The sequence below is a fragment of the Hemibagrus wyckioides genome, linkage group LG11 (assembly GCF_019097595.1).
Source record: "Hemibagrus wyckioides isolate EC202008001 linkage group LG11, SWU_Hwy_1.0, whole genome shotgun sequence".
NCBI classification, from domain to species: Eukaryota; Metazoa; Chordata; class Actinopteri; order Siluriformes; family Bagridae; genus Hemibagrus; species Hemibagrus wyckioides.
The window spans coordinates 26,948,727-26,971,199 of NC_080720.1; the positions used below are offsets into that span (position 1 = coordinate 26,948,727).

General features: G+C 40.0%; 1 protein-coding gene across 1 annotated transcript; it reads left to right on the forward strand.

The window, feature by feature from the left end:
* The first annotated feature begins 1,044 nt into the window (after positions 1-1,044).
* Positions 1,045-20,991, forward strand: kcnj3b (potassium inwardly rectifying channel subfamily J member 3b). Its single transcript, XM_058403937.1, has 3 exons — positions 1,045-2,567; positions 5,020-5,236; positions 18,870-20,991. The coding sequence occupies exons 1-3, from the start codon at positions 1,899-1,901 to the stop codon at positions 19,583-19,585; spliced, it is 1,602 nt and encodes a 533-aa protein (XP_058259920.1). The 5' UTR covers positions 1,045-1,898; the 3' UTR covers positions 19,586-20,991.
* The last annotated feature ends 1,482 nt before the right edge of the window (positions 20,992-22,473 follow it).

The following is a 22,473-nucleotide window of genomic DNA, read 5'->3' on the forward strand; positions in this document are numbered from 1 at the left end:
CACACACAGAGCACATACAGGAATTATAAGCAAACGTCATTAGACACTGCGTCACAAATGGCATTTGCAAATTGACAAATGTACTCAGCTCTGCTTCTTCAATTCATTCAGACACAAATGGGATAATTACATTATGTTCATATATCAGATGCATTTGTTATTTCGGTGCGACTGAATCTCATTTGTTGCCATCAACTAAGAGCAGGGTGATTGAAACTTCTTTGAAATTTTCTCTGTGATTTAGATGTGTTATTTATAGATAGGTTTAAAATAAAAGTTCTTGTCATTCTAATTATTAGAAATGGATTTTAGATAATTCATTTTTCTCTTTTGAAAGCATCAAAAATGTTCATGCAGATATAACAATGATTGTTTACAAATTAATTCAACTCAAAGACTACTTGGAACAAATAGTTAAGTGGCAGAGATTTTACCGAAATTTACTACTACTGCTACAAAAAATAACAACAATAATAATACTATTGTTATTAATATTATTATTATAAAGAAGAAGAAGAACAAGAAGAAGAAGAAGAAGAAGAAGAAGAAGAACAACAACAACAACAACAACAACAACAATAATAATAATAATAATAATAATAATAATAATAATAATAATAATAAACATTTTTCTAAGTTAAAACGGGAAAGTATAACATCATAGAGAACATACACCTTTTTCCTCCCTCCATCTTTTCGTTCGCAGAAGTTTCTTTCATGTACTGAAACTGCGCAGTGGAGGGAGTTGGAGAACGGGAGGCGCGCAATGCGCAGGATCCGTTAAGTGTTTAACAGCGAGCATTACGACTCACTCTACGGATTCGACTCTAATGAACAAACCCGCTTCAATGAATCGATTTAGGTGTGTTTTGAGTCGTTTGATTCACTGCTCAGATCAATGGGCTCAGAAATGCCCACTAGCAGTCATGGATTCAAATTGTCATTTGTCCTGTTATGTCCACCATATGGTTTTAATGGCAAACAAATTGTTTCATTACAGGTAGCTCATGGAAGCAAGGGAATCCCAGTGGGTAACTGAAACTCAGTGCCTCTGTTTGGTAATGGGGGAAAATCATTCTGCATTTTAAATAAATCAAGAGGTGTCCTAAAGAGACCAGAGAATATTACCATGCATTTCAAATTTACTTTCAATTGTCTGTAAAAAACCACACGTCAAGCACAACTTCTAAAACTCACCATTCGGGAATCGTGTTTAGGAATCGATTCAACCGACTCGCTTCTCAAGAGTCATTCAGAAAGAACCGATTCGTTCCTGAATGGCCCTTCGCGGTACTTGACAGTAGGGAGAACGCGGTGGAGCAGAGGATGTGGATGACTGTCGGCGCTTTATTGAGGGAAAGTTGGAGCTGGCGTTTCTAAAGGTTTCTAAAGGTTCAGATCCAGGAGTCTTTTCACGAGATTTTTTGGCATCACCCGAGAAAGCAGGTCTGGATACTGATGCGCCTGCGGCGCTTAACTGATCCGAGAGCGCATTTTCTTCGTGTGTGTGTGTGTCTGTGTGTGTGTGTGTGTGTGTGTGTGTGTGTGTTTCAAGCTGTTATCATAACTAGGTTTGGAGATTTCCAGCTGAAAGACTAAACCAGATCTGAAATGCATCTGCCCGTCCCATGACAGAGACACAACGGAGGGAAACTCCTGTGGCGCAGAGGAGAGAGCTGAGGCGCTCGGATTTCCATCACTTCCAACACCCACACTTCTCTCAAGCACCTTTCTAAAAATCTCTTTCATTCGCAACTTTTTTTTAGTGTCGGCGTTAGACATGAGGGAAAGAGAGGCGTCTGCGGGAGAGCTCTGAATAAACCCGAGATCGGAGACTGTGCTCAGGGAGAGAAGCGACAACGCTCAGCCGGACCTGCCCTAACTTCATCGGCAACACAATGTCAGCGTTGCGGAAGAAATTCGGGGATGATTTTCAGGTAGCGACGACGTCCTCGAGCGGCGGCGCTTTTAAGCAGGAGAAGAAGAAGAAGCGCCAGCGTTTCGTGGACAAGAACGGCCGCTGCAACGTGCAGCACGGCAACCTGGGCGGCGAGACGAGCCGCTACCTGTCGGACCTCTTCACCACGCTGGTGGACCTCAAGTGGCGTTGGAACCTGTTCATCTTCGTACTCACGTACACGGTAGCGTGGCTCTTCATGGCCTCCATGTGGTGGCTGATCGCCTTCGTGCGCGGTGACCTGGAGCGCGCGCGGGACGACAAGTACACGCCGTGCGTGGCCAATGTGCACAACTTTCCGTCCGCCTTCCTCTTCTTTATCGAGACCGAGGCCACCATCGGCTACGGCTACCGCTACATCACGGACAAGTGCCCAGAGGGCATCATCCTCTTCCTTTTCCAGTCTATCCTGGGCTCCATCGTCGACGCCTTCCTTATCGGCTGCATGTTCATCAAGATGTCGCAGCCGAAGAAGCGCGCCGAGACGCTGATGTTCAGCGAACACGCGGCCATCTCGATGCGCGACGGCAAGCTGACGCTCATGTTCCGGGTGGGCAACCTGAGGAACAGCCACATGGTGTCCGCGCAAATCCGATGCAAACTTCTAAAAGTGAGCATGTTTACTTTTAGAGCACTCCTCTACCGCGTTAAGTCTACCTGATGAACCTGTGAGACCTGTATTCATAAACACAAGTGTTATGTATCGCTGCTTCTTTACGCACAGGAACAGATGCAGTAGTCTAACAGTTAGTCTTAGTCTAACATTTATCCATTTATTCTGACATCTGTTTTTGGCATATTTAAATAGATTCATTTGATTCAGTAACAGTAAACACGGACACAATGCAGCTTTGTAGAATTTGCAGATTTATGTTTAGATCCATGATAAGCAAACCTAATGCAAGGAAAAATTCTCTGAGATAACATGCAGAAGAAATCTTGACAGGAACTAGACTCAAAAGGGAACCCATCCACATCTGTGTGTGACTGGATTGTCAATTAAAAGTCATTACACTTCCGTATAGAATTGTATTCTGTGCAGCCCAACAGCAGTAAGAGAGAAGAAAAGATGTTCAGTATGAGCATCACAGTTTTTATGATTATGGCAGCAGCTGTTAGGTTGCATATATACAGTACAGTATCTAAATAAAGGGTGAGATCTACAGTGGAATCTTTAGGGTATTCATGTGGGACCATGTACAGAAGCAGAGAGTGATTCACAAGTGCAGAAGCTCTGAGCAGAAGTATCATGATGAATCAGGCAGGTCCAGGGGGCACAATAAAGTAAGAGTAATTCTATTCCTTCTGTTCACTTAAAGGAGAAAAGCTAAAATAAATGAGACTACTTTATCTGAGTGGGGTGAGTAGGTTATTAGTGTGCCAGAATCTTTGTATAGGTTGCATACAGTCTGTGCTCAAAAGGCAAAAAAAATAATTGTTGTGATCACTGAGTGAGGGTGTTCTCATTATAAAACATGAGGTCTACAACCTGAGGTCTGAAAGTACAAGCTGTTAGGGTATAAATAAACGATGACTGATTTGTGATTAGGTGCTGAGCAGAAGTGACATAATGGGTTCAAAAAAACAAGAATAAGCTGAGAAAAAATCATGGGAAACTGTTGTGTCGGCAGAGGAAGGCTGTTCACAAACAGAGGTGGCTGCAGGCAAAAACAAATCCTGGGAGAAAGAGAAAGGACAGCATTTTTGTCTGAGAGCAAGTCTGAACTGCTACTAAGGTTAAATCAGAGATTAACGGGTATGGAGATCAGATCTCAACCTCTACCAAATCAACATATAAGGGCTATGTGTGAAGGATGCTAGGGAAGGACTTTAAGAAGACATGCAAGTGAAGAGCATTGTGGGATTAGGGTCTAGGGAGGCATCATAGGGAGCCCATAATGTCAGGTTTTTGACAAAAGTGGACAGTGATGCTTATATTGGACTCATTCCATACCTAGTGACTGAATATTCTAGTAAGACAATGCATGGTGATTTACAGTACATCAAGTTATTGAGACTGTCATGTGATTTGAATGTTATTGTTAGATCACAGTGCTAGATTTGTTGTGAAGCTACATATGTGGATAGTGTGTGGACCACAATGCAGAGTGCTAGAGAAGTTCTTAATCATTTAAAAATCTTAAAAATGTGTGTCTTTCTATATTGGCAAACATGCTTGTGGTGTTATGTATTAGTCATGTGGGCGGCACAGTAGGCAGCATGGTGGCACAGCAGGTAGCATTGCCACCTTCCAGATCCAGGGTCCCTTGTTCAATCTTAAACTAGGTGTACAGACTTTCAGATGTTCTCCTCATGTTCTTGTGTGTTTTCTCTTGGTTCTCTGGCTCCTCCTGAGACTAAAAAATTGGTTTAATTGGTGGGAATCTTTCTTATGAAGTAAGATAAACTTCTCATGAATCCTGAAATATTTATGACTTCTATATGCATAAGACATATTATCACAGATAGCATAGTAAGTATTGTCAGAACACTGCTCTACCTCTTTAATTCTTTAGTTTAGTTTAGTTTCGTTTGATTATAGATATTGTAAAATTTAAAAACATAAATTAATTTCAAATGTCAATTCAACACTGGAGATTTTGCTGTGCCATTTGAACATACACTTTACCCCGGAGTAGTTTTTCTCTGTTTCTCTCCCCTGAAATGCCATAACTGAGTTTAATTGGGTGTTATAGAGCACACCAAATATGCAGGACCAAGATTAAGAATTAGAGCAATGCATTAGAGTAAATAGTATGGAAATAAATTGGTGTGAAATTCAATTTATAGCCAAGCAGAATGGTCAAGTAATTATGATCCTCTGACCCATCCTGTTACTCTGTTGGTTTATGTCTCTGGTTGTCACTTAGATATTTTTCTCTGTAGCCTGATAGTTGGGTTTGGATTTTATTGCAGTATAAAGAATATGTTTTGAATGAAGCCTAGATGAAAGTGTAAGTCATGATTTTAGCCATGCATCAGTGATGAAGTCTGGTGTAACTTTTGAGATGCCGTTTTTCGAAAATTAAGAGTGCTTTCCCTAAGATTTTCTCTGTCTGTAGTCTCGGCAGACTCCTGAGGGTGAATTCCTGCCTCTGGACCAGCTGGAGCTGGACGTTGGCTTCAGTACAGGAGCCGATCAGCTCTTTCTTGTGTCGCCTCTCACCATCTGCCATGTAATTGACTCGAAGAGCCCGTTCTATGACCTTTCTCTGCGGTCCATGCAGACGGAGCAGTTTGAGATTGTGGTGATCCTGGAAGGCATTGTGGAGACAACAGGTAAGACTCACTTCCCAATACACATGCAAAAACACACTTTTGACTATTGGCTGTTTTGTTCTGGTTTAATTGAACATTTTACATTCATTTTGTTGATTAGGGTCTGGAATGTTAATTTTGGTGATTATGCTTATGTAGGAAGCAATACTGATGTCAACTACACTGTTCAATATTTTGTTTTAGTGCAGAAATGGTAGAAGCTATATAGAACAAGCTAACTGTAAAAACAAATTATATAATGCACTAATGAGTGAGAAAATTGGTTTACATGCTAGGCTTCTGATTAGCAAAGCACGCTAAATGTACAAGCTGCATTCACTCACCAGAAGCACAGAGGATCTCTGCTAATTCCCTCCCGGCTTTATTTTTCATCGCAAGGCATTTTACCCAATTGATATCAAGTTTTTAATCCATTTTAAAGAGTAAATAGGCACTAACTGCCTAGTAGTTTCAGGAACTGAAGAAATGTCATAAGAAACTCTGAGTTTGCTTTGTCACTTGCTGCTGTTGCTCTTTGTCATGCAGATACACAGAAAATGAATGGTCATCTGTCTCTTTGTCAACTGAACATACTTTTCATCAGTGATCAAAAAATAAAGCCAAAATAATAAAGTATAAACCAACAGCGCCAGCGGTGCTAATAGTCAGAATTGCTGCAAAGTGTGCTACAAAGCACTTTATATATCAATGATACATACTTCTAAAAGACAAAGGCTAACCTTTGCAAAAGAGTGCCAAATAATACATCCGATCATAATGTTAACAAACAATTTGCCAGTTTGTCTCCCACAATATTTAATAGTTTTGGTTCTGCTCTTCTGCACATCATGCACAGCTCTGTGTGTTGTTAGGATAAAAAGTAAACTAAAAAACGAAAACAGTTACATTTTTAGTGCCTCAGCAGTCTGGCAGCGCTCATCTGTGTCAAAACGTTTGAGATGGCTAATCGAGTCAAAGAAGGCAGGCTTTAATGTTTAAAGAAAGCCGCACTTTACACGCTTCAGGTTTAACCGTGAAAGATTCTGAGGTTTTATGATAGAAACTTTAAACGATGGACTGTAATAGCCAGGGATGCAAACATTTACACCGTTCATATAATGTAACACATATCTGTTCATTTGACGAGACAAGAAACATTAACAGAGCAATTTTCAGTATGACAGGCATAAGATTAAGAATGAAAATGTGCATAATTAGAAAGAACTGAATGAACTTGGTTACCTGGCTTTCCTGGTTGCATTTCAGTAAATTCACTTGTCTGAGGAAATGATAAATAAAACTCAAAGTGGAAGAGTTATCAACCTCAGACTTAAACCAAAAAGATCCAGAACATTTGTGATCCAAACAAACCCCCACCAAACGCCCAAACCACCCCCCATATCCCCCACCCCCACCCCTATGCCTAAGACATGGATACAGCCTTGTTACCAGGTAATGGTAAAGCAATATACATGCACACATGAATATAGACATGAACATCCACACACACACATACTGTTCCAAACATTTTTGAGTCTTCCAACGCTTTTCAAGCATGTCTCTTCAGGGATTCTTCTGCAGAGAGAATGTAGAGTTAGCCACAAGGTTATTTTTGTTCTTGTTAAAAAAAAAATGAAAAGAAAGAAAGAAAGAAAAGAAGGGAAAAGAAGAAAACTGTGTTGTTGTTTTTTTTTGTTGGGGGGTTTTGAGTGTATGTACACTGTTGTTAGTGGGTGTAGGTGGCTAATCGCTGAAGTACTAGACTGACTCTTTCGTGATGCAAAGGAGTCGAGAATGTTGTTAGTGTCGAACAGAACACTAAAAAAAGAGCGGGAGAAAGCAAAAGGGAGAGAGAGAGCAACAGCCTTGTTATGTAAGACGTGTGAAACATAAAGGGAATCTTTATTTAGCACGCTGCATCTCAGTGGTCTAACACGGAATAAGATCTGCAAACCTGTCAATCATAGGTAAGTTCACCTGTACCTTTAGTGCCTCAGGCTTCGAATGTACCAAGTCATGCAAGTACACCAGCTTGGAAATAGAGCTGCATGAAAAAACATATATATATACACAAAGCACGCGGAGCCATACCAAGACCAATAAACACCCACGCACCAACAAAAACCCGCACACACAATGTGTCTCAATGTTTCACACAGTCTCCACACAGTGTACAGTAGTGTTACACTGATAGGTCTTCCACATGAACAGTGAATGCACAGCAGCGAGCAGTCTGAATATTCCACCCACAGAAAGTGAGCGGATTTGTGGGTAAAAACAGAATTATGTACAGTTAGTCAGCACACTGTTCTCCCCATTGTGAATCAGTTTCCATAGCAACTAAATCTCCTCCTCCTTAAGTGGGCTCAGTACAGTAAAGTCGCACAGCCTGTTTGAGGTACAGAGAAGTATGTGAGAGGAACACTGATCTGTTTTTTTTTTCCTACGTGTGTATTACATAAACACATAAACTAAGGATGGTACAAGTTAACCAAATTAGCGTTTTAATAATTGACAAGCTCAGTATCAGTTTTCACTGTCATGGTATAGATTCGTAATTGAAAAGAGGAGGAATTAAATAATAATAATAATAATAATAATAATAATAATAATAATAATAATAATAATAATAATAATAATCATAATAACAATAATATTAATAATAATAATAATAATAATAATAATAATTCAGATATGACATTGGTTAGGACCAGTTTTTAAATGTCTATGTGCATATGTAAATATAAAAATGCAAAAATATATTTTTTTAAAAATATCTAATATAAGCATGATAAAACATGATAGAGCATGGCGTTATTAAAAATTAATTAACAAATAAATTTTTGTGATTTGTGATTTTACATGAAACTACATTGAGTTGTTCCACATATCTGCAGAAATGTACACATTTTTATTATTTTATATTCAAAATAATTATTTCTTCATATCAATCACTAGATGTATTTAATCTCCATGAAATTATTTGGTTCCTCCCATCGCTTACATTGTAGCAGGTATAAACAATCGTTCCCTGACCAGCCTCCTCTTTCTTGAAGTGAATAACAAACATCTTGTCATGATACTGAGAAACCACAAGTGCAATGTGTCAGTATGCCCTAAAGATTTCATCCTTTCAGAAAAAAACATAAAGGAACAGCTTTTGACTACATTTGACTGACCCTGCCGTTTTCCTCTGTGTATATATATATACACACACACAATATTTTCCATTTTACCATTGCAAACTGACAATAATATATGTTTTTGTTCAAGTAACTACAAAATTCTTTATTGTTTGGCTTTATGTGTAGCATCAGCCATAAAAGTCCCTGTGAATTAGATGTTGCAAAAGAAACAATGACATTTTCGAACAACTGCAATAAATAGAAACCCGTATTTCGCTTGTCACAGCTGCTATTATAGAAAATTAGTCTACGCCTTCTGACCAATCAGAAGCCAGATCATATTCTAAATCAGTGTTTTAAAGCCACGCCCCACAATACAGATTTACTTTATTAACCTGAATAAAGTTTTTCAAATATTAGTCACATTATTTAAATGTATATAATAATATTTTGGTTATTTATTGGAGCCATAGAACCTAGAGCCTGAAATTTCCACTAATAGAATAGGTTCTGTTGACGTTATATATAGACTTGTTTTCGAGTTTTGGATGAAATCCTTTTCAGCTGACGTGACCATGTCAAAGAAACGCTGCAAATAAATAACAATATATGCTGGCCACTTTATTAGGAACATCCATGCAGTTATTCTTTCAGCTGGTCATGTGACTGCAGCACTATTTGTAAAATAATGCAGATCTTGAGCTTTGTTTAATGTTCGGATTAAACATCAAAATGTGGTCTGTAATCGCAGCGACTAATTGTGGCACGGTTGTTGGTGCCAGAAAGGCTGGTTTGGGTGTTTTAGAAATTTCTGGGATTTTCACACACAATGCTCTCTGTTCAAACAGAATGCTGTGGCAGTTCTGATAGCCTTGCTGTTGAAGTCATTAGACAGATTGACAGATCTGCTTGAGCTGACAAGAAGGATATGGTAACTCAAATAACCACTCTTTACAGTCATTGTAGGTATCTCAGAATGCACAATGAATCAAACCTTGAGGCTGGACTACAACAGCAGAAGACCAAGATCAAGTTCCATCCTGTCTTCCCGTCAGGTTTTGCTCAGCTTTTCTGCTCAACAGTGGGAAAGTGGTTATTTAAGTTGTAAAAAACGTATGAACTTAACTGCTGCTCACTAGATGTTTTTTTAATTTTCACACCATCCTATGTAAACTTTACAGAATGTTGCATGTGAAAATCCATGGAAATCAAACGCTTCTCAGACAAACCTGTCTCACACCAACGTCCATGCCACTATCAAACTGAAAAGTGAGGTCACATATTCTTTGTTCTGATGTTTCATGTGAATATCACCTGAAGCTGTTGACCTGTATTATCTGCATGATTTGTACAAGTATACACCAATCAGGCATAACATTATGACCACCTGTCTAATATTGTGATGGTCCCCCTTTTGCTGCCAGAACAACCCTGACCCCTTGAGGCATGGACTCCACTAGATCACTGAAGGTGTGCTGTGGTATCTGGCACCAAGATGCATCAAGCAGCAGATCCTTTAAGTCCTGTAAGTTGCGAGGTGGGGCCTCCATGGATCAGACTTGTTTGTCCAGCATATCCTACAGATGCTCGATTGGATTGAGATCTGGGGAATTTGGCAGCCAAGTCAATACCTCAAACTCGTTGTTGTGCTCATCAAACCCTTTCTGAACCATTTCTGCTTTGTGGCACAGCGCATTATCCTGCTGAAAGAGGCTACAGCCAGGGAATACCGTTACCATGTTGGTCTGCAACAGTGCTTAGGTAGGTGGTACGTGTCAAAGTAACATTCAAAATCGATGGCAGGACCCAAGGTTTCCCAGCAGAACATTGCCAAAAGCATGACACTGTCTCCGCCAGCTTGCCTTCTTCCCATAGTGCATCTTGGTGTTCCCCTGGTAAGTGAAGCACACACACCCGGCCATCCATGTGATGTAAAAGAAAACATAATTCATCAGACCAGGTCATGTTCTTCCATTGCTCACATGCCCATTGTTGGTGCTTTCAGCGGTGCACAGTCAGCATGAGCCCTGACTGGTCTGCGGCAATGCAGCCCCATATGCAACAAACTGTGATGCACTGTGTATTCTGACACCTTTCTATCAGAACCAACTTCTTCAGAAATTTGAGCAACAGTAGCTTGTCTGTTGGATCGGATCACATGGCCCAGCCTTCACTCCCCACATGCATCAGTGAGCCTTGGCCACCCATGACCCTGTCGCCGGTTCATCACCGTTCCTTCCTTGGACCACTTTTGATAGATACTGACCACCGCAGACCGGGAACACCTCACAAGAGCTGCAGTTTTGGAGACGCTCTGATCCGGTCGTCTAGCCATCACAATTTGGCCCTTGTCAAATCCTTACACTTGTCCACTTTTCCTGCTTCTAACACATCAACTTTAAGGACAAAATGTTTACTTGCTGCCTAATATATCCCACCCACTAACAAGTGCCATGATGAGGAGATAATCAGTCTTACTCACTTGTGGTCATAATGTTATGCCTGATCGGTATATATTAGCACTGATGATGGGGAGTAGTGATTTCTTCTGCTGTAACAAACTAAAATAACGACAAAACTCCAGGTTATGCTCAACAGAATTTTCAAACTCTATAACTCCTCCCCTTTCAGTAGGGAGTAGAGCTGACACTATGACAGTATTATTATGTGCACTATCCCAATTCACAATATTTACAATATGTATATTAATATTATACTTTGTGCAATATTGCGTGCAATATTCTTATCATTTGCAATATGGTCTGAATTCTCTAGGACCTTTTTTTGTATATATTGCAAACGAATTTTTCTTCGGGATTAATAAAGTTCTATCTTATCTTATCTTAACAGATGCCACTTTGAGAGTCACCACTATATAAGAGTTAAAGGAATATCCCAGAAATCAGGCAGCAACTCAGCAACTTTCTATTCTTTCGCCAAATGTATTGAAATTCTTGTCCATGCTACAGATACGGTGGATAGCAATTAGGTTGAAAGACAGAGAAGAAATTTGTTTTTCATTGGCTACAAACTGGGACTCATGCCTGCCTTCAGCCCCCAGTCTCAGACACTCATACTTCAGTGCATTTTCTGAAACTGTAAGCAGCTCCTCTGTGGCTCTTCCAGAGCTGATGCCTATTATATTACAGCCAATATTTTGAAAACTGCCTGACTCAGAAGAGCACATGGCACAAATCATGGAGAGACTTATATTAGCGTACTCTGTTTGAGAGGAAGTTTAAGCTAAGTACAGTACTATACTATGTGCTGCCCTTCTTTGTTACTACTCATGTATTCAGCAGAGGGATGTTTAGGTTACGAGGTGTTACAAATGGCACACTGAATGCTAAATGATAATCGATTTGGCTTTGTGCTACACTCCCTCATGACTGTGGCAAATTGGAGGAACACGGCTACTTCTCGACTCCAAACCCCTGACGTCTTGCCCCCTGTGTCAGTGAGTACGTTGGGAAAACTGAGTTCAGCTGGATGGTCGATTACAGCCAATAGCTTAGTTTAGTGCCATGTAAGTCTCTATACACACACACACACACACACAGAGATAATGGAAAAGAAACAGACTATAGTAAAGCCACTTAGATCACAGAATGGCGCACAAAATGAGACATCAGTTCAGATAATGATGATCGTAACGGTGGTAATGATGATAGGTAGATCTAGCTTATTAAAAAGAGACATAAAGTATCCAAAAAGAGCCTGCCCACCTGCAGAGGGATCAGGGGAGAGCAAAAAAGAGTGACATGAGCACAGCAGCAAAACAATGCAAGCGAGAGAAAAAAAAAAAGCGAGCGATGGTGAAGCATAGCGAGAAAAAGATGACAGAAACAGGTCAGCGAGAGCACCTCTGCGCTAAGCGAACAGCGCGCTTAATGACGGTCACCATAGAAACACATTATCTCTGTTGGAAATATAAATTGCCCTCGTAACTGTCATCTGGAGGAGTGTAGTGATATGATGTTTTGGTTTGTTTGTTTTTAATCTGAACACGATATAATATGCACAACCGCTTCTCAAACAATCGTCGGTAATGAAATTTCATTGTAATGGGTGAATATGGGGTGATTATGTAAGCACCGTTAGAGGAAAATCAGGCTGGAACCTCACTTGCCATGCACACACACACACACACACGCACGCACACTCGGTGAACATCAGAAAGCCTGTTTAATATTTCATGAGCTGAATAATAATATTTCACACTCAGAAATAGGGGTATTACAATGGGCAAGCACGGACAGTAAACTTTCTCATACGGTGTGGGTGAGAGACAGACTGTGTTTTGGCTAGACTGGGTGATGGGTGCGTGTGTGTCTAATGGTTAGATCATGGTCTGAGCTAGTTTATGTAACCTGGAGATGTGTGTTCTCTGCAGCAGACAGCAAGGTCTCGGATGATCCTCTCGTTTCCATCCTGAGCTTGATTTCCAGTGTGTGCAGTAGAAAGACTTGCTCTCCAAATAGCTTTAAGTGCCACTTTAAGCAGCTCAGAGCCCCATCCAGCAATCCCCAAACAATCCAAAAGCCCTTTCTACTCACTGCCTCAAACACTGCCATAAGATCAGAGAACCCTTCACATGCACCCAAACCTCTAACACAAGCCCAGGTGCTCTCCAGGTCTCTTTTACTACTATTGTACACTCAAATTGACTTTGGATTTCGTTTCATTACTGTAAGTATTCCCTTGTCTTAGGTGTGCGGTGCTGATTGTCAACACTGAGTAAATTCTTCCATTCTACTTAAGATGGATTCCTCTGTTTGGAGCCTGATGTATTAAGGTTATCCATCTCACCTATTCACTTTTGTGCTTTCTCATATGTCAGCTCACATACATGTTGATTCTTCATCTACAAATGTTCCCAGCAGATCCATGTCAGTGTATTAAGAGCAGGCATCTTGTTATATTCATATTTGTTCACTTATATAAACATGTACTTTAAAAAAGGTCAAGTGTGTTAGTAAGGTAGTTGGGTCAAAATAAACTGCCAGAACAGATCCAATAAGCCTTGGCGCAGATTTTACAAATCTCTGGAATTGCACTGAACAGATGAGCACTATACTTTCAAAAGATTTTGCCTTAAGTAATGAGGTTATCATTTACAGGTGTTCATGTAGGTCGAGATCTTGTGACTATGAAGGCCATAGCATATGATTTACGTTGTGTGAAAATTATAGATATATCTTTATGTACTGTTGATCTTTAAGGCTACATTTGGAATTATATATACTGATCAGGCATAAAATTATGACCACCTGCCTAATATTGGACTCCACTAGCTCCCTGAAGGTGTGCTGTGGTATCTGACACCAAGATATTAGCAGCAGATCCTTTAAGTTTGAGGTGTGGCCACCATGGATTAGTCTTGTTTGTCCAGCACATCCTACAGATGCTCGATTGGATTGAGATCTGGGGAATTTGGAGGCCAAGTCAACAACTCAAACTCATTGTTGTGCTCATCAAACCATTTCTGAACAATTTTTGCTTTGTGTCACGGCGCATGATCCTGCTGAAAGAGGCCACAACCATCAGGGAAAACTGTTTCCATGAAAGGGCGTACATGGTCTGCAACAATGCTTAGGTTGGTGGTACGTGTCAAAGTAACATTCAAAATGGATGGCAGGACCCAAGGTTTCCCAGCAGAACATTGCCAAAAGCATGACACTGCCTCCGCCAGCTTGCCTTCTTCCCATAGTGCATCCTGGTGCCTTGTGTTCCCCAGGTAAGCGACGCACACACACCCGGCCATCCACGTGATGTAAAAGAAAACGTGATTCATCATACCAGGCCACCTTCTTCCACTGCTCTGTGGTCCAGTTCTGATGCTCACGTGCTCATTGTTGGCACTTTCAGCGGTGCACAGGGGTCAGTATGGGCACCCTGACTGGTCTGCAGCTACGTACACAACAAACTGTGATGCACTGTGTATTCTGACACCTTTCTATCAGAACCAGCATTAACTTCTTCAGCAATTTGAGCAGCAGTAGCTCGTCTGTTGGATCGGATCACACGGGCCAGCCTTCGTTCCCCACGTGCATCAATGAGCCTTGGCCACACATGACCCTGTCACCGGTTCACCACTGGACCACTTTTGATAGATACTGACCACTGCAGTCCTGGAACACCCCAGAAGAGCTGCAGTTTTGAAGATGCTCTGATCCAGTCGTCTAGCCATCACAATTTGGCCCTTGTCAAACTTGCTCAAATCCTTACACTTGTCCATTTTTCCTGCTTCTAACACATCAACTTTGAGGACAAAATGTTCACTTACTGTCTAACATAGGGCTGCATATACAGTATAGGACATTAGGACTGCATTGGGACTGAAATCCTGTTGTCCAAAAAACATCACAGAAGCAGGGGTTGTGTCTTGATGCAAGTAAGCAATTAGATACGAAGCTTTTAAGATAAACAACGAACTCATTCTTTAACATAAACATGTGGCACTTATCAATGTCTGCCTGCTCTGCCTCATCGTGGTTTAAATTAGGTTTATATTTTGTTTAGATTTTGGGAAAACAAAATTTGTTAGAAAGCTGTTTTTTTGTGAGCTTAAGTGATGTTGGTGAGGAACCCTCAGGGGCAGAATTCACAGACCGTGCTACCACAGTGCTGCCATTTTACCTCTGGGTTTTTGTCCAGTGTTTCCAGGGGAATAGCATTAAGGTTCATAGTTAATTTATAAACCTTCTGGGTTAGATCATGTCTACTTCATGTTCGGTCACATTGTATTACTTTACTAGTATACTCACAGTGCTGTGAACTGGCAGTCGCAATAGTACTCTGACCATGCACTTGCTATAAAAATGGGATATAATTCCACTATGCTGTTCCATCAGTGGCTCTTTTGTCTACAGCTCAGTCCACAAGTAATATGGACAGAAAAGCATCTGTCCTATTGTTGGGCGATTGCAAGGAAAATCCCAATGATGCTATCAAACAGGAGTCAAGCAAACAAGACTGTCCGTGCTCTTAGGCTGGGAGGAATGGCATACTCTCTCTAAGTTGTCAGTCAGAGTGACACTAGCCAGTCATTCGTTCAATGTAGTGTATTGTGTTCCTCCGAGTGGGTTACTCTGCCCTGGGACACAGCATGAGCAGCAAAAGACATGGATGTTGGTTTTGGGTGTCTCAGAGAAAGCATGTGTTTGTCCCACTCTCCATAGTTGCTGTGTAATGAGAAATGTTAGCTAATGAGTGAGAACTGGAAAGACCAAACTGAGGAGAAAATGGGGGGATAATCTCTTAGCTTTATCTGAAATATTGTAATAATACGCCTGATTAGGATTGGTTGGTGAAGATGGTGATTTGGCTGATCACACAGCATGGCATTCTATTATTTCGATGCACTACGACACGCACGATTAAAATAGCAGAAGGAGAGGCAGCGCGAGAGGGAGCATGTTTGTTGTTGGTGTGTTGGTTGTCTAGAAAACTCATTTGTCAGTGCAGTTTTACTTCACTGAGTCATTTATTAAACAGCAGTTCTTACTCCCCTGCGGGACTCCTAATACCCTCCCATTAGATTTGTACGAACACTGACTCTGTCTGAATGGCTGAGAAACTTCATGTGTGCTCTATAGAGCCTACATCGTCTGTTTGACCACAGGAACAAGCAAATGCTGATGAAGGGATCAAACCACAGCTCTAAATATATAATTACACCCATGGTCTTTGGTGAAAAGAGATAACTTTTGCATACAGCACCTCTTCTGCCCAATCTCAGTGTTATTTTCTACTAGATAAGAAACACCTTTATGGGTTTTTTTTGTTGTTGTTGTTGTTTCATTTTTTATACGGAAATGTTCTGTTTCTGGATTTCTGCGAAGAATCTTTTAATAGTCTTTGTTTTATGTGCTCTAATTAAGGTGACGCTGTGTGGTTGATCCACAGATCTAACGAATTTCCCTCTGTCAAAGCTCTTGTTTTCATGCAACCAAATGGTCTGTGAACAGACGTTCCCGTGGGTGTTGCTCAACAGTAAATGCTACTCCCATGTGCATGCATATATATTTGTGTGTTTGTGTGTGTGTGTGTGCATGCTTCTTTTTGTGTACAACAGTACAATTTGTTCTTACCAACAACGAATACCATAGTGAAGATTAATACTGACAAATGTTCTATGCAGTTCAGCTGAGTTCAGAAGATTTATATCTCTAATGACTAAGTCAGAGGCGATTAGTGGCAAGTAAAAAGAGAAAACCTTGAGAGGAACAAGACTCAGAATAGAACCCATCCTCCTCTGGCTGACACAGGATCGCGTGTAATGGCGGCATTTCTTTGGGGGCAAGTAGTACAGACCGTTACTATATACTCACCATGAGGAACATCTGTACATCTGCTCATTCATGCAGCTATCTAATCAGCCAGTTATATGGGATTAAATCAGTGCATAAAATCATGCGTGTCAAAATCTTCAGATCAAGCAAAAAAATGGGGGAAAAACTCTGAAGTCAGAAAATACTGACTTTAACTGGACCATTATGGTTGGCTCCAGATGGGCTGGGTGGAGTATTTCAGATTCTGCTGATCTCCATGGAATTTTGACACAAAACAATCTCTGGATTTTGCTCAAAATGGTCTAAAAAAACATCGAGTGAATGACAATTTTGTGGCATGTACCCAAACTGGACAAACCCCTGGACAACCTCACCTTAAATTAACCTCTTCTTTTTCTTCAGCTATACAGCTACCATGAGTCTGTGCCCATGATTCTTGTTCTTGGCTGAAAGGAGTGGAATTTGTGTTCTGAGATGCTTTTCTGTTCATCACAGTTGTAAAGAGTGCTTACATTAGATATTATATTATATTATATTATATAATATTATATTATATTATATTATATTATATTATATTATATTATATTATATTATATTATATTATATTATATTATATTATATTATATTATATTATATTATATTATATTTTATCTAACCAGTTTGGCTCTTATGAACAAGGCATTTCTACCCACAGAACTGTTGCTCACTCATTGTTTTTTGGTTTTCTGCATCATTCTGTGTAAACATTAAAGACTATTGTGTGTGAAAATCACAGGAGATCTGAAATACTCAAACCAGTCCACTGGGCACCAACAACCATGCCATAATCAAAGTCACTGATATCAGATATTTTCTTCATTCTAATGTTTGATTTGTGAACATTACCTGAATCTCTTGACCTGTATCTACATGATGTTTTGCACTGCACTGCAACCACAGAACTGGCTGATTAGATATCCGAATGAATGGGCAGGTGTACAGGTGTTATCTTACTCATAAAGCGTGAGTGTATATCAGCCATTCAACAAATGTTACTCTTCAGAAATAGCTCATTCAAGACTCTTAAGACTTTTAAAATGTGCTAAAAGCTTGAAATCCTGTTTTGAGTGACCAAGTATTTTTAATGGTCACATACTCTATTGAAGCTGACATTCCATTGAGTTGGTCACATTTGTACATGTTGTGCCATGAGGCAGCTTGCTCATTGCACCATTTATTATAATATAAGTCTTTTTAAACCTAGTGATTCAAAATGGAAAGTTCAAAAAGCTAGGAAATATGTTACGCTGCCAAATACTTACTCTCTGTGATTGTTTTCAGTAGAGGAAGAGCAGCAGACAATGCAGTTAATTACAGGTTGGTTACCAGGATTGAGCTAGTTTTAAAATATTCTGTTGCTATCAAAAAATATTATTTTATAGCAAAAAATCTGAATTAAATCTAATTAATTTCCACAAACAAAGCAAACTGCAAGTTCAGACAGCGTGTCTATGATGTATTGAACCAGTCTATTGTACGATACAGTATATTGCAAAGATTGAGAGCTGGGAAAAGGAATTAAGGGGTGGATCATGACCATACATCAGAAATGTGTGAGGACCACAGTGACCTTGTTTCCCACTGAAGAGCTGGGAAATAGAAGAAAAATGTGTCTCTCTTTTCCAGTGCCTGAACGTTTTTGGCTTTTGTGTGGTTCGTGAGATGATCTTGCACAGAAAATGTGCTGTAACCGGGCAACTCTGCTTATAGAAACTGCCTAAAACAAGCTGCTAGACTATACACTGGATGACACGATGCTGTCAGCGCTCATCTGGCTATAATGGGTTTACTATAAAAATTCAATAAATATTAGTCTGTAGCATAAGTTGAGTGTGATAGTGATTTTGTGTGAAGCCATTTTGCTATTACTATCACCCTGCCACAACAAAATCTATGTTCTTGAGCAAATGCTGATCAACAGTTTATAATTTATCATGGTATATAGTTGTAGAAGAGTGGAGACAGGCAGTACTGGGTGTTCTTCAGTTTATTTGTTCATGTTTATATGTGCAAGCTTTGGTTTAAAAAATAAATCACCTAAATTACTGGGAGAATATTTGTACTTGAGAAGTGTTGACATTTATAATTGCACACTGACAGACTTTCAGTTAAAAGTCTAAACTTGTCATTACTGGGGTTAAGCTTTGTGTCATGCAATTACTTTTGTTTATATGCATGTTTGTTGGTTTGTGTTAGGCATGACCTGCCAGGCAAGGACATCATACACTGAGGACGAAGTCCTCTGGGGTCACCGCTTTTTCCCAGTTATCTCTCTGGAGGAGGGCTTCTTCAAGGTAGACTACTCGCAGTTCCATGGTACGTTCGAGGTGCCCACGCCTCCACACAGCGTCAAGGAGCAGGAGGAAAGCTTGCTGTTGTCCTCACCACTCACCGCCCCCTCACTCTGCCACAGCACGGGAGGCCTGACTGAAGGCAGCAGCACCGTGGACGGACTAGAAGCCCTTCATAGCGATACAGAGACCGCCTCAATTAACATGGCCGCCCCTTTGGCCAGCACCAAGCTTCCAGCTAAGCTGCAGAAGCTTACAGGAAGGGACGGCATGCCACGCAAGCTGATGCGCATGAGTTCTGAGATCACGTACAACCTGGGTGAGCTGCCCGTCAAACTTCAGCGAATCAGCTCGGCCCCTGGTGTAGCCGAGGACAGGCTTCCTCCAATCAGCTCGCTGCTCAGCCCAGTAGAGGACAAACTGCCTTCCAAGCTAGGTCTGATAGGGGGCGGAGTTGACCCTATCAGCCAATCAGTGACGGACCTGCCACCAAAGCTGCAGCGACTGGCCGGAGGGATAGGAGGAGTTGGGGTTGGAATTGGAGGACGAATGGATGGGCATCTGCCTCCCAAACTGCGAAAAATGAACTCGGAGAGATTCACGGGGTTAAGTCTGAAATGAACACATACTCGCTTTCAGTACTTTATTTACCTCCTTTGTAAACTGGACAATAATGTTATATATGGAACAATTTATATATAAATAGAACTTTGACCTAATATTGCTTAACACAATCTGGCATGTTTTTATTTTTTTCCACACAGAGCATGAAATAAAGACACATATCACAAACACATTATTCAGAAACATGAGAAACATGAGAATTATTAATCTCATAGTCCAGAGCTTTTAAACGATTCACTGTTCATCTCAAATGTTTAATATTATGTTTATGACGTCTCGCAGCATAAATATTCAAATGTTCTTGATGGTCTCTATTTTTCAATTTATGGTAAGAAATTCAAGAAGTCAGTGACTCCTTGTATGCCTGATTTACCCGACGCTCCTGACATTCTCCATCTATTACACAAGAACAAAGATTATTATTTAATATCAACACATCACTTCCGAGAAATGAATTCACATCTGACATTTCAGTATCCAACAAATTGCCTCGAGCTCGTGATTACTCTATTGCATGTTCAATATTTATTCATAACCAAAAACATATGATCTCAAATCTAAGAACAAGCCTTAACTTGTATGATGTTTTGTTAAGGATTGTGTTTTTTCTGTTTGATGTGTGACAGGGCACATTAATGTGTGATGTATTTACTCACCGTGAATGGGCTTCTTAACTGGATATGAGTCTAGAGCATTAAAATTGTGTTTGTTTTTCACATATTTAAAAAAAGAAAAAGAAAAAAAAAGAAATCTTCTAACCTTGTATTGGCATTGTTTTGGTTTTGTGTTTGAAAGCTGAAGCAATAATCCTTCGGATTTCCGTGATACTTTTGACTGAACATTCTTGTACCTGTGTTTTGTTAATGTTTTGGTTTCAGTACGTTAAGAAATATTTCTGGCCAAATCTGAGTTTATAAACACTGGAATAAATGTGTTGCACAAATGTAAGTGTCTGAATGCAGATGGTGGATGATAGACAGCGATCTGAATGATGGCTCTCTTACTTAAATATCGCTTCAAAGAATATTTTCCCATTGATAGTCAAAATGTAGTAATGTCTTCTAATATGGAAGTGCATGATACATATTTTTTTAAGAGATGGAAAGATTTATCTTGTCTCTTTAAAGGCATTGATTAACTTTGGGAGCAAAATACCGTAAATTACTCATTTCATCATTATTCTCACACCTTCAAAATGAATGCTTTTTAATGAGCATATTAGTCAGCCATTTTGAATTGTGTCTAGCTCACCAACATCATTACTGTATTTAATTTTATTCATAAAGTTGTTTATATTTTCACCGTGTCGCCTCTCTGTGTTCAAAAGGACGTGACTCAGAACACAACAGAGTGTTGGATGACATTATTGAATAGGGCGGCTACAAAAAATATGTACTACCTACGTCCAACGATCAGCTCAGCATTAAAATGATAAAAAGCTTTAGGGCTGAAAGTTGTAGGATAGGAGCTGACACACTGAATGGGAGTTCCATTTTGTGATTGCTGTTTTTTTAAGTCGTGTGTTTTAAAAAATATCCAAATCGCAAGCATGATAATCAGAAAACTCAGCTTGCCTTTGGTGTTCAAGCCACATAAAATCGTCTGCTATTTGTTTCTTTGTGTAATTTGTACGTCGATTGGACAATGCTGACTTAGTCTGTTTCCTTCTGTTTTCTCCAAAGACATTTTAAAAGGATTTGATTGAATAATGATCCATCTTGTTCATGTTTATTTCACCTGGTGTTTTAATTCATACCTTCTCAACTACACCTACAGTCTGGGCTAGAAAGAAATCGGCCCTAGCGTGTATACTGTTTCTTTTCCTTTAACACAAAACTAATTTGTTAACAGCAAATAAGATTATGTAGGTGTAAAAATTAAGCCTTATTTTATGTATTTTTTTTTCCTTCAAAGAGCAGGTTCAAAGAGGTTTGTCTTATTAGCCCATTTATACCAGATAGCCCTGTTTAAATGAACAGTCCTTCATATTAAAGTATGCTGAAGAGACCTTTACAGAAAATTCCTTTTTTGTTTGTTTAAGACAAATACCATGCACCTTTATTTTTATTTCATTTTATTGTATGTCATCTTTATTATGTAAATCAACATAATCAAAATAATCAGCGTTTTGGGAAATTCATCTCTGATTTAGGATTACATTCTAATATGTAATGAGATTTTTGGTTCTGAATACAGAAAATACATTGTTTTTGAAATGAATGTGTTTTCATTCTAGTTGGTGGGGTTTACACATTGACATTTACAGCAATTAGCCATAACATTAAAAACACCTGCCTAATATTGTTTAGGTCTCCCTTGTGCCACCAAAACAGCCCTGACCCATAACAGCATGGACTTTACAAGACCTCTGAAGGTCTGATTTGCTATCTGGCACCAAGATGTAGGGACACCAAGATGTAGGGACAGTGGTGGTCCAAGTGGTTAAGGCTCTGGGTTGTTGCCCGTCAGATTGGGGGTTCAAGCCCCCAGCACTGCCAAGTTGGGCCCTTGAGCAAGGCCCTTAACCCTTTCTGCTGGAGGGGTGCTGTATCATGGCTGACCCTACGCTCTGACCCCAACCTCTAAGGCTGGGATATGTGAAGAAAGAATTTCACTGTGCTGTAATGTATATGTGACAAATAAAGGCTATTTCTTTTCTATGTTAGCAGCAGGCCCATTGAGTTTTTGGGTGGTATGGGCACTCTGAGTAGTCTGTGGCTATGCAACCCATACCCAACAAAGTGCAATGCACTGTGTGTTCTGACACTTTTCCATCATAGCTAGCATCATATCCAACTTTTTCTACAATTAGTGCTACAGTAACCTCGGACCAGACGAGTTAACCATCACTCTCCACACACATCGGTGAGACTTGGACACCCATG

What these genes read in the sequence shown, in the direction of transcription:
- kcnj3b (XM_058403937.1), top strand. Translation starts at nt 1,899, where the DNA reads ATGTCAGCGTTGCGGAAGAAATTCGGGGATGATTTTCAGGTAGCGACG. An exon ending in TCCGATGCAAACTTCTAAAA is followed by an intron (nt 2,568 to 5,019) that starts GTGAGCATGTTT and finishes CTCTGTCTGTAG; the next exon opens with TCTCGGCAGACTCCTGAGGG. An exon ending in AGGCATTGTGGAGACAACAG is followed by an intron (nt 5,237 to 18,869) that starts GTAAGACTCACT and finishes GGTTTGTGTTAG; the next exon opens with GCATGACCTGCCAGGCAAGG.